Source organism: Cinclus cinclus, chromosome 13, assembly GCF_963662255.1.
Source record: "Cinclus cinclus chromosome 13, bCinCin1.1, whole genome shotgun sequence".
Classification (NCBI taxonomy): domain Eukaryota; kingdom Metazoa; phylum Chordata; class Aves; order Passeriformes; family Cinclidae; genus Cinclus; species Cinclus cinclus.
In genome coordinates, this window is record NC_085058.1 from 4337037 (window position 1) to 4350079 (window position 13043).

A 13043-nucleotide genomic window follows, 5' to 3' on the forward strand; every position below is an offset into this window, starting at 1 on the left:
AGTTCATCTGTTGTTGGCTAATTTACAGGTTTAATGGTGCACAGTAATTAATAATGGGTGAAGTTTCAACACATTAAAGCCCCAGGCATTTGGAAGTCTTTCTGTGGGTTAGACACCAAACAAATCTCCAAACACAAGGTCTCAGCTGAAAAGTCTCTGTGCTTTGCACCTATCCCAGCTGATAACCACAGAAGTCATGGCACTGCCAGCTCCTCAAGAACACAGACACATCACCTTTCTCCCCATCTGGAAATCTCTGCAGAGTTTCAGTGCCCATTACTCCATTGTCACACCACTGGGGTAAAACAAATGAGGAGCATGGAAAAATGAAATTATTCCTCTGCAGAATCAATACCAGGAAGAAAAGTTAACTCCTGCTCTGCGATGCTCTAAACCTGAGGAAGATGAGGAGGCACGTGGATTCTTTATTTTGCATGTAGGCACACACCAGGCAGCACCTCCTAAAAACTCTACCACATGAAGGTGATCTCAGAGGAGATGGGGGATTGCAATTGCTACCCTGCCACAGCCAAAAAGCCTTCAATTATCTCAGAGGTTAAGAGACAAAGTTTTGTGGCGAAGATCTTGGGGTGTTGATGCACAAACTGCTACAGGCAGGTCCCTGGGATGGGATCTGACAATCAACCACATGGTGACAATCTCAGCTCCAGTTTTTTAGCACTGGGGATGGACACTTCTTTGAAGATCCTAACTGTGGCAGTGCAAGCTGCTTGTAAATAGGTATTTGCCATGGAAACTCAGCTCAGTACAATGGGCTGGCCCTTGAATGCTGGAAAGATGGAAGATTCAGCAGGATATGGCCAAAAGCAGCAGGATGTTGCTGCAAAAACCCCAGCAGACAGCAGTTGCCGCGTGATTCCAGAAACCCTCTAGAGGACTGGAACCGCTTTCAGGACCATGGGAGCGTGGGTTTCTACACCAGAATACCCCACTCTGAAGGTATGGTCTTTCTGTCTTAAAAAAAGAGAGATTAATTACAATGAGTGAGTTTAACTAGCCCTGCTCACGTGGTGCAAAAGCCATGAACTAGACTGTCTTGGTTTAAAAGACAGGTGTTTGTTAAGAAAGGAACAGGCCTCTCTTGAAATGGACAATGCAAACCCCCTCCCTCCAAATTATTACAGTTTTGAAATTAAGGAGCTCTCAGGCAAAGATGTGGGAATAGGAATAACAGTTCTTCACTAGGAAAACTAAAATAAAAATACAGTAATACAAAAAACCCAAAACACTGACAGATTTTGAATATAACCTGACACCCCATCAGCCAGGGTGTTGGCAACAGTGTGATTAAATGGTGGCTGCAGTCCTCCTGCAGTGACAGAAGTGAGACAATTGAAGGAGTGATCCTGTAGAAGGCTGCAGGTTTCCTCCAAAGGTCCAGTGATGATGTAGAAGGGTCGGTTTTCCTCTGGAATCCGCTGGAAAAAGGCTGACTATGATGTTCCAAATCTCAGATTTTATCTAGGTAGGAAATGCTTGTCTCCTCCCCCTGGGTGGAGCATCTCCCAATGGGATGATGGAATTTTATCAGTCATGCAGTGTGACTCAATGGCCCATTAACAGAAGATATCTCCCTGGAGGAAGGATGGGTTGTGGAAAAGACAAAGAACAGTGCCCCACCTGGCTTTAACAGATGGTCCATAACCAGAAGATATCTCCCTCTGGAGCTAAAGATCCCTACCCCACCTGGTTTCAACAGATGGTTATAGAATACATACTTTTGGTTATATCCTGCTTTGCAAGCTAAGACAGAGATGTAGCCGAAGGGGCCTCCTTAGACTTATTAACTTGGGAGAGGACTGGCAAAAACACACTTGCTGCAGCGTCTGACGGCAAAAAAATCAATACTATAAAACCACAGAGGATCATCCTGGACTTACTAAAACAAATAATGAAAGGGGGAGGAAGTCAGGCAGAGCAGACACAAATGGCTGCGAAACCCCTGCGCAGAAACAAAAGACCTTTTCAGACAAGTACAGGATGCTGGTTAAGCATTTTGCAGTTGTGCGGAGCCACAGGACGAGCCCAACCATTTTTCTATAACCCCAGCACCAGCTTCAGCTGGCCATGGCTGCTGCAGGACCGTGCCCTGCTGCTGTGAGACCGTGATAGCCTGCACAGGCATGCTGCCACTTCTGGCAAGCAAGCCATGGCGCTCTGCTCTGCAGGACGGGACCACACAGCAATCACTCCAACACTCCCTATGCTGCAGCTGAAAGAGTCATTTTTAGGCTCCGTGTCCAGTAATGCACCACAGAGACAGCCCGCAGAAGAGCAGCCACCACATGCTTTGGATGCAGGTCACCCAAGATGGTGGTGAGTACATGGCTGCTGGCAAGAAAAGAGAAGCCGCATCTCCTCTGTGAGCCATGGCTCTGCCTCTGACCCATCCTTTGGGGGGGGGCATGGCTCCAGCACCGACCCAACCTCTGGGGTATGTGGCTCCAGCACCGACCCAACCTCTGGGGTATGTGCTTCCACCACCGACCCAAACTCTGGGGGGTGTGGCTCTACCCGACCCAGCCTCTGGGGAGCATGTCTCTGTCCCTGACCCAGCCTCCACAGGCGGGTGTGGGAAAATACATCACCAGGAGCTCCTGGAAACATAATACCCAGGAAGATCAACGCCGTTGGCCGGAGCGCACCACCCCTGCTGGAGTTACAGCTCTCCCTGGATTATATACTGACAAGGGATGCAAGGGATACCAACGGAGAATGCCAGAGCCATTGTCCTCCTGTCGAACACCGCAATATTGCCACAGCCAATCCTGTGAACTGACGAAAGGTGAAAGAATCGTTCCTGAGACCAAGCGGGTGAGCTTCAAAGCCAAGCCTTTGAGTATGCCTCCAAGCCTTTCTACACCTCCAGCCAACAACTGTAAGTTTATCAGGGCAGTGGGACGAGACCTTCAATTCCCTGATTCAATTGCGGGAGGGCCCATGCAGTCCTAAGCCACGCAGCGTCGGTGGGAGCCAGGGGAGCCATTTCTAGCGGCCAGTCCCCTCTCCGCATGCCTGCAACTGCATGGCACTCTAAAACAACCCCAGCCACACAAAAAACCACTGCCCTGGGGTGGGGGCCCACAAGCACCTGCCCCCACACTGAGACCGAGGATTGGAGCATGGGAAAAGCCCCTGCAAGGGTCGGGCCGAGCGAAAAGCAGCGGAGGGAGGACTGTGGGAATGTAGCTCCACAGAAGTGGTAGTGAACGAGCCACCCTGAAAAGATGTCACCAAGCACATAGAAAAGCTAAAATACAGCAACAGAGGGCAGTCCATCCTCTCAGTGAGTGTGGTGGGATGTTGGCAGCTCCCTGCCTGTGGGCAGCGAGGAGGCAAACCAAAGAACTCAGCAGTGCCAGCCAAGGCAATGCAGACAAAAGTAATACCAAGCTTCTACCCCACACAGACAGCAGCATTTGCCTTCAGCAGAGTCCTACAGCTGCCCTGCCTGCCTCTACTTTAACTCTGCCAAAACTTTCATACTTTGCAAACTTCAGTATGCCCATACTATCTTTGTTAACCAAGTTCTTTTGCAGTTGTAGTGGAGATGTCATGCCGGTGTTACAAATATGGATTGCAGTTTGCTAAATTATGTCCTAGGGTTTGTAGTGCAATGTTTGTTATTGTTGTTTACATGTGCTAAAACCAAAATTAATTAACATAATGCTTCTTCATTAACCAATTCTTTTGCAGTTACTGTGAAGATATTACACCAGCGTTGCAAATACGGACTACGGTTTGCTGGATATGTACTAGGATTTATGGTAGAATGCTTATTCATTTTGTTCTTGTGCACTCTGCAAGCATCATACAAAATCAACATGAAAAACTCAAAGATCTTGCTTATTCTAACATTTTAAGTTCAGAAAAGCAAACATATAAGGATTAACTTAGTAAAAGGGTGTCTCACTAGTAAACTTTTTGCAGAGTTTTTTAACGGTCATTTCTGTTTACCATGTCTATAAAATAATTTTCATCTAGATCTTGCCCTTACTTTATCTCACACATTAGGAGTCACAAAAATTTACCAAGTTTCATCACAGAGGGAATTGCCAGAGCAAATACATATCACAAAAACCATGACATTTCCTACAGCTCTGGGGTGTGACACACCACACTGGTATCCCCAAACTAGCAACAGGACAAGCCATAGTGGAAAGAGCACTTAACACTTTAAAATGTAAACCTGAAAAACAGAAAAGAGGAATGGGTGGTGAGACCACACAGAGCAAGCTAAAGCTCTCTATACACTAAATCATTTGAGAGTCTTAAAAAAGTCCCAGAACCCAGTCATTATAAACCATTTTTTATCACTACAATCACTAAAACAACCTGTTTACCTATCTCATAGAAATCCACGACTCCTGAAGTGAAAGTTCATTTACAAATTGTTGTTCTACTTACAAACTGCTTCTATATTCTCATTTTAAAAGTTTGAATGTTTTCTTGTTCATAGAGTTAAGGAGGGAAAACCTCTTCCAGCCAAGTTCTTGGCCCTGATCAAGCCAAGAGCCTGACTGATAAAGGAGATATACCATAAACCCCAGGCATTTCTATTAAAAAATAAAAGCAGGTCATTTTTGACCTGTTAATTTGCCTTTGCAAAACCAAAACCTTTTCCTTTGAGATAAACAGGGAGGCCTCATCCAGAAGAGCTTCCCCAAACCTAATAGGAAAATCAAAATTCTTAGCAGATCCTGGGAGATAAAGCATAAGTTTATCTTACTAATTTTCTTCAAGGTGCACAAATGGTTTTGAGTTAAACTGTTGCTTGTTTTAAAAGTTATTGTAACTTGTAACTTCTAAACACTGAGCTTGTGATAAATAGTTCTTGCCTAACAGCTCCTCAGACATGAATGCTGCAGCTCCAGCAAGAAACATCTCAAAATGAGACCTCTGATGTCTTCTGCCACCCTGTTTGCAATGGGCCCTTGCAGATAGGTAACAGAAAGTGGTTTGCAATTTTAATAAAAAAGGAAAGTTCTTGCACTGCAAGCTGCTTGTACTAGGCAGTTGTGATGGAAACCCAGCTCAGTTCCATGGGCCAGCCCCTGGGTGGATATTCACCCAGTCAGGTTCCACCTAGGCTGCAGACAAATCACTGGTCAAAGGAGATGGGCAGCACCAGGACCTCGACCAGTGATATGGTCTGGTGTGCAAATTTCGAACCCCTATAAAAGAGAGCTGCCATGAATAAACTGACACTGATGTCCTTGAACAAGCTCAGGAGTGTGTCCTGTTCTCTCACTGACCCCCCCCCCCCCACCACGCCTCAGCAAGCATGGTTACACTAACCTTAATCTCTATTTTCCTAGTTATACTACACCAAGATTAGCAATCATCAGCTTCACAGGAAGGCTTCAAATTGTAATTCATTACTGCATGCAAAGCACTTCCAGATTTGCAAATTAAAGACATGGGGGAGAGAGCAAAGAAGGAGGTTTGAATGGGTTTTGCTTTCAGGAATGAGCTAACAAATCTTCTGGCTTTCTCAGTGTTAGTATAAACAAAATAAACAAAATAAAGTCACAAAGTTTATAAACAAAATAAAGTCACTGATTTAAAAAAAAGCGCTTTTTTTTTCCCCTCCTCAAAGGGAAAAAGAAGACTGCAAGCCTTCTTCAGAATGCCACTGAGAAATCTTCTGAGAGGATTTTCGTAGACTGTGGTTAGACACTGAACATAAAAACATTCTGAGTAAGATAACAGAAAAATGTAGCCCTTTTACATTTATGGGATAATCAGACCTGTAAGGGCTGGTACCTCCAGGGCAATAATTTCTGTCTCTCTCAGTCCCCTCTTGCAGTCTGGGGTGGTTCAGAGCAGCAAGGAATCGGGCTGTTAAATGCCACATAACCTCCCACTGAGGCAGCTGCAAAGGGGCCGAAGCTCTCCAGGTGAGCACCCAAAACGGTACATTCAGCTTTCACTATATAAATTCAGTTACACTGTGGGCAGAGATTAATTATTCCTATCTCCTAACTGAAGAAAAAGCTGCCACATGAATTTAATTACTTTCTTTGAGTTTAAGATGCTGGGGACTTCCCACCCCTGGAAGTGTTCAATAACACAGTGGATGTTTCCCAAAGCAACTTAGGATTGTGGAAGGTGTCCCTGCAGGGGGTAGAATGAAGTGGGCTTTAAGGTACCTCCCAACCCAAACCAATCTATGATTCTGTGGTTCTGTGAAAATAGAAGAGTTAAAAATCAAAGAGATTTACCTGTAAAAACAAGTTTTTGTCACACAACTAAAATGCATCTAGATGAGAGGAACTGCCAGCATTAAGACTGACTAACACAAACCATTCCACTGACATTTCCTGTAAATCACTGTGGTCTGTATTTTCTGCTAAGATATTCCTCAAGAATCTTCCACTTCTTGACCCACGTGCCTCACACTTTTGATCTACAGTCTCAGCAAACTCAAAAAATAAGATTGTGCACCAATAAGGGAGAGAGTTACCTACCTTAACATGCTGCATTAGCTGCTGCTTCTGCATATACACCAGCTGACATTGTGGGCACTTAAACACTCCCACTAACAACTTGGTGGTGTTCTGCTGGAAGTGCTCTTGGAGCAGCTTCTTCTTGTTAAAGACCATCTCACAAGAGCATTTGTAGATCACCCTTAAACAATGAAAGAAAGTAAATTGAGTCTCTCTGCCTCAAGAAGACAATGTAAAAATAATAAAAGTTATCTCAGCAACTCCAGAAAGGGATGGACTTCTGAGGAGAGCTGTGCTCTCCATGTATTGTCAATACACATCCACGTGGACAACTGAACCAGTAACTCAACTGGGAAGAACATCAAAATGCCTCAGGCACATACCACAGCTTGCTAAAAATAAGTTTACTTCTATGCATATGCATAACTCTGTGTGTGTGAGCACAGACAGATGGGAGCAAACACAAAGCATACAAGCCAGCTACACACTGCTTTCAATCCCACCTTTCCATAGTTCCTCCCTTAAAGCACAGATTTTTAGCACTAGCTCAAGCCTTGGAGGGAAAAGCTACAGAGTGGAAAAATTAAGAGGCTTCTCTCTAGTGATTTTTGGGGCCAACACTGCCTGGGATAACTCTCCTCTTCCCTTTGAGTGCCAGATGCAGCAGCTGCCCTGGAGCCATCTACCAAAAGGTGCCACTGGGGGTCCTGCTGGACAAAGAGCTGGTAAGTTAAAGTTTCTTTTATGGACGTTTAGCTCTTGCCTGACCAAAATCCTCTCCTCCTACCCAGAAGACCGTGTTTGTACCAAAGCACGCTCTGGTTTGGAACAGACCCCTGCTGGCGGACAAAGCAGCAGATCATCTTATACAAGGACAAAAACTAAAACCAGAAAAAAACTGTGAAGGAAAGGGGGAATCCTGGAGCAACCCAGTGAAGGAGAAGACATAAAGCCAAAACACTTACTGAGTAGTCTTGTGAGGCTCTCCTGGGTGCTGGCTGGCCACGTGAGCCATGGTGCTTTCGGCAGACTTGAAGGCCTTTGGGCAAAAAGAACACTTGTGGAAGACTTCACAATGTTTCTCGTGGATGTGCACTTTGAGCATGGCGAGGGTCATGAAGACAACTCCACAATGGATGCACCTGGGGGAGGCATGACAAAGAACTGAGTTACAGTCACAGCACCACTTCCATCACACCTGTGGAATGGCACAGATGGAAGGGCCAGGCTGTGGTGAGTCCCTGATTCAATCGGTTCAATCTCTTCCATATTAATGTGGAAGAGTCGAGGAAGAATATGATACAGGAATTCTGGGCGGAACTCACAGCTAAATGTTAGCAACAAGCAAACAAGATCTATAAAAGAAATCTTCAGAGACTAAAACAACCCGGAAAAGAAAAAAGATGTGGTTCAACAGAATGACAGCCCTGTACCTGTGAAAGCAAATTCCAGCACAGGGCACAAGTGAAAGACTAAAGTAAAAGTACCTGATGAGATCAAAAAGCAGCACAAACACCAGTTAGTTCCCAGCACAAAATAAAGAGTATCCAACTGGAAATCTTTAGCAATTGCAACTCCACCGAGCTCCAGAAAAATCACAACAGCAACAACAAAGATACTGAAAACAGCAAAAGAAATACCCAAGGAACTGATAAAGCTCATTAAAATCATTAAGATACAGGTGCTGCCTAGAAAGTGCTTGTCTGGAAGGGCTGTCTGGGTGCTCAGGGAAGAGAGAGGGAGAAGTAGAAAAGGATTCCTCTCAGCAGCTGAAAACAAGGCCAAGAGGAGAACAGGGCCACCCCACTGTTCCCAGCCTGCCTCTCCTCCACACACCTGTGACAGGTCTTGCCTAATATTCCCACAAGATGGCAACAATCAGTAGCCTTACTTCATTTAACTTTAACACTCCTCTCCAGATCTGCCTGCTGTGCTCTGAGAGATGCCACACTCCAACTTACAAGGGCATGTGAGGATGCAGCCACCTGTCCTCACCTGCCTCGAGCACATCAGCTGCAGAGTTTGCTATCCCATAGGTGGACCTCTGCTGATCTGGGACCAGAACAGCCTCTCCCAAGGATATTCCATCAAAATGACACCAGTGGAACTCTGCTTAAACCTGCACTGCATGGACAGATGTTAGAGCAGGGGAGCTCAGCCTAGTAATGCAGGGGCCAACCTTGTATTCGTGGGATGTGAGAGATGCACAAGGGATGATGCACCTTCTCACCTTTATAAACAGGTTTTCCCTTAATTTCCCTCCTTTCCCTGAGGGCTGTGTCTGTCCACAGTGCTGTTCAAGGACTTGTGCTCAGCACTGCTGGCACAGATGGACCCCAGCTATCATGCACTGGAACAGCTCCAAGCCCATATCAAAAACAAACAAGCTGCTGGAATATTCTTCCCTCTGAATCAGCCTCCCAACAGCATTTAGGAAACAAGCCCAGGCTTTGAAGTTGCACTTCAAAAGATTCTTAGGCAGAAGCCAGCCTGAAGGAGCCAAACCCTCTCCCCCCCACTTTTAAGAAAACATAAAATTGATGCTTTCTTAAATTTTGAGAGGGAAGCAGTGACAGAAGCTGGTGTCAGTTTTGGGGAAGCACGAAGATATTCTGCTGGGGTAGTTCTGCCTTCAAGCCTGATTCTCAAACACATGAGACGGGGAGAGAGACTTCCTAGTACAGTAACACCAGGAACCAGGTTATTATGAAAGAAAGCATTCCCCAATTATAAATGGAAGAACAATCCTAACTAATCCTGGCAGTAAGGAATGGCTGGCAAATCCTGGAAAATCCAACTGGCTTCCTCCACAAATACCCCCTGAACTAAAAAGAGATGGTTCTGCCTGATGCTTGAAGTACTTCATTAAGAATGAGGAATGAAACAAGCACTAATTCAGGGTCAAACAATCACAGGTAATTTAATTTACAGTAGATGGAAGTATAAACAACAGCCACATTGTAATTAAGAATCCCAGTGCCAGAAAGACAAGGTCTGATAAACTCATTAGCTGAACAAAGTAGATGGAGGATGTCAAGGGGCTTGCCATGTAATACCTGCAAATTGCAAATCCTGCTATCATCCCCAGCACTGTTGGATCCCTGAGGGCAAGGAGGGCTGGCTAGAAGTCTTGGAAAGCATCCTGTGAGAGGAGATAACAGCTACAAGATTTTATCTTAAACCTCAGAACACTTACTACACCATCACCTTCTAGCCCCTCAATTCTCCAAATGGCACCAAGCAGAAAAATTAGTCCCATATTGGACAGCTGGAAGAGGCTTGGATAAAGTGTGGAAGGTGACACTTGGAGCCAAGAAGAAAGTAGCATTAAGGACAATCTTGCTGAGTTTCATTTTTAACTGCAGAAGACCATTCTAATTTTCAGTGCAATCACTAGCCATGACTCAACTCTAACTAAAACAACTATACCCCAAATTTAATTGAAAGCATAGGGATATGAGCAGAAAAGGAGACAGAATAAGGACTTATCACAAAACCAAACCTGTGCTCCAGAAATTCAAGAAAAAAAAAGGGACATAAAGAGAAGCAGCGAAAGTCAAGCTGATCCCAGGAGAGATTTAAAGAATTCCTTTTCAGCTCTGCAAGTAAGAAATGTGAAAGAAAAGAATGTAGTCACTCCATGACTACAGGGCAGATGCCACAGATTATCTGGATATGGTTCTGCTACCAAAATTTATCTCTTCTGTTTTCAACAATGTCAGTGACATCAGCCCTGCAGCAGAGACAGTCAGGATAACAAGGATGGCACAGCCAGACATTGACCAGTCTAGTGGACTCAGCTTTCACAGATGAACTTCAGTAGATGTGAATCAGAGGAGAAATCAAAGAAATTCAGCTTTTAGAGAAGCTGGGTAAAGCTAAAAAATCCATAAGTATAATTTGTGAGCTTTGCCTTTGTTTAGATCTTCATTAATGTCCCTGGCACAGAAAGGAGGTATCTGCTAATGACATCTGTAGACAGATGGAAGCTCTTGTTGCTGGATTCCCAGGTGCCACTGAAGTCCCAAGAACTGCACCAACCCAAGTTAATTTTCTCACGTCTCCATTTTCATTTTCCATCTCACAGAAAACATTTTTTCCTCCAGCTTTCCTCCTTCCCAGATTAACTCATTTTCAAACAGCCCCAGTGTCACAGCCATTTAATATGTGATGGAATTAATTCTTTGTTGTGAGCTGGGTCTCCTCAAATCAGATCCCACATTAAAAATCCTTATCTGTATATAATTAAACTCAGAATCAGTTTGTTATGTGCTTCTTGTCTTCACAGTTGAAAGAAAAAGCCCTTGAAAACCTCAGTGTGATTCAGACAAAACCACACAGCAGAGTTTCCTGAATTTGCAGACATCTTAAAAGAACATCTCCAAGAGCAGAAATTGCCCTGTTTGCTTGAAAACTCAGAGCATTTAATGGCAAGCAAGAGAAAAAACCCAACTTTAAGCAAACTCAAAAGATCACCCAGTCTCATCTCCCAAGCAAAAATCATCATGTGTTTAGAGCTGTGCTGCAGCTCAGGTGATCAAACATGCCAAGGAGGGAAGGCTTGTAGGGAAAGGAATGTCCTATTAGAACAAGCAGTTTAGTTGGAGAGAAGATATCATAACACATCCAGAACCTTTGGAGCCTTCTCCACCTGACTCAGCTCATGAAAAATGTCTGGAGAGTTGCAGGGGCATAGGAGGAAATAATCAATGCCCTTCTCATAAAGGCACACATCCTCAGTCCATTCAAATTGACATAAATATAAATTAAAGCCTTAAGGAGATTTACAGGATTAAGATCTGTAATCTTTTTGCTGTATCAATCCTGAGACATCCAGCTGCAACATGAATTCAATACAAGAGCTTTTCAGCTCAAAGACGCCACAAAATAATGTCTGCTCTCAGAAACCTCCCTTAAATCCAGTTAGCAATTATTTCCCATTTCAAATGTGTTTTGTCATGCAGAAAACCACGCCAGGCTCCAGCTACATCCACTTTCATTTCAGCTGTAAGACACAACTCACAGTCACAGAATGTTCTGGGTTCAAAGGAACTTTAAAACTCATCCCATCCACTCCCTGCCATATGCAGGGACACCTTCCATTATACCAGATTGCTTCAAGCCCTGTTCAGCCTGGCCTTGAACACTTCCAGGGATGGGTGTCCTGATTTCAGATGGAACAGAGTTAATTTCTTCTCAGTAGCTGCTACAGTTATGTGTTTTGGATTCAGAATAACATTGATAACACAGTGATATTTTGGTTTTTGCTAAGAAGTGTTTATGCCAAGTCAAGGATGTTCTTTTTGTGTCTGGGTGTGTGTGTGGGTGTGTGTGGGTGTGTGTGTGTGTGTGAGAAGGCACACAAAACAAACTGGGAGGGAGCACAGCCAGGACAGGGACAACCACAATCCCAAAAGCACAACCAAATTGCAGAGGTGTAAATCCCAGCTTCCCAGGTAGCCTGAGCTGCACACACCTGAAGCCAACTTTGCGGGAGTAGTGCAGGCAGTTCTCCTTGACGTGGGTCTGGAAGTAAGCGGAGCGGCACACGGCTCCACACTCCGGGCAGCAGTACGGGGACTTGTGAGCGTGGATCCTCTGGTGGGCACAGTAACTGCACTGGTTGGGCAGCATCATCTGGCACACTTGACACGTCTGATGGAAGAAAGGTTACATTAGTTAGTTATTCTCTACTTGGGTTTTTTTTTTTTCCTCCCATATTCACCCTAGAAAACTTCCAGGTTTAAAGGAAGCACAAGCATATTCCTCTGGAAGCAGCATCAACTCCACAAAGCTCTTTAACTAGTCTCCTTATCATCTTTTCCCAACATCTTCCACAGTTAACCATTCAAAATAAAAGTTCCATATTTAAACCGTATCTTCATCAGTTTATTTCTTTTTTTCCCCCATTAAAAATAAAAAGAAAGCAAACCCTTTCACCTCTTAGCTCTATGTTCTGAATGCTCAGCACTTTCATTTCCTGACTTGAGGAGAGCCCTTTTCTCAACAAGTGCCCATCTCACACCAAAACATCACAAAAAAGAAGGAAAATTATAGCCTGACTCCAAACATCTGCTGCTGAAGACAGTGCCATACTGACGTGCACCTTCCCCATCAAAAACACTGCTGTGTCTCTTGCAAAATTTCTTTGTATCAGACGAAATTTGAACTTGCCAAGACCACAAACTATGTGTTTCTCTTACAGAAACTTCATGATGACTAGAAATAATGCAAAGCCTCTTCCTCTCCCTGTTTCATCCTTAATGAAATTCATTTTTACACTAATGCTGACTATCGAAACCTCTTTGCAGAAGCATAATTTACTTGTCATGTAAAGTTTTTATGTGGATGTATCATCCCATTTTCAACAGCTGTCAAACCTGTGCTCCTTTTCACAGGTGTTTCAACTCTGTACTCCTTCAAAGCCCAGGAGCAGCTACTCAGCCTCTGTAGGATACACATTACTGGATGCCTGAGCAGGAGTAGAGCTGGAGCAGATCCAGCCCACTCTGAGCCCTCCAGGAGCAAAAACTGTCCTCCAACATTTATCATCCCATGCAAAATCACTCCTGT

General features: G+C 44.3%; 1 protein-coding gene across 1 annotated transcript in view; it reads right to left on the reverse strand.

The window, feature by feature from the left end:
- Window positions 1-13043, reverse strand: part of ZNF592 (zinc finger protein 592) — a 38492-nt gene that overhangs the window by 8808 nt on the left and 16641 nt on the right. Inside the window, exons 2-4 of the mRNA XM_062501316.1 lie at window positions 11947-12125; window positions 7436-7612; window positions 6492-6651 (exon numbers count right to left, since the gene is read on the reverse strand). Of these exons, the coding sequence (XP_062357300.1) occupies window positions 6492-6651; window positions 7436-7612; window positions 11947-12125 (516 nt within the window). The remainder of the gene's footprint in view (window positions 1-6491; window positions 6652-7435; window positions 7613-11946; window positions 12126-13043) is intronic.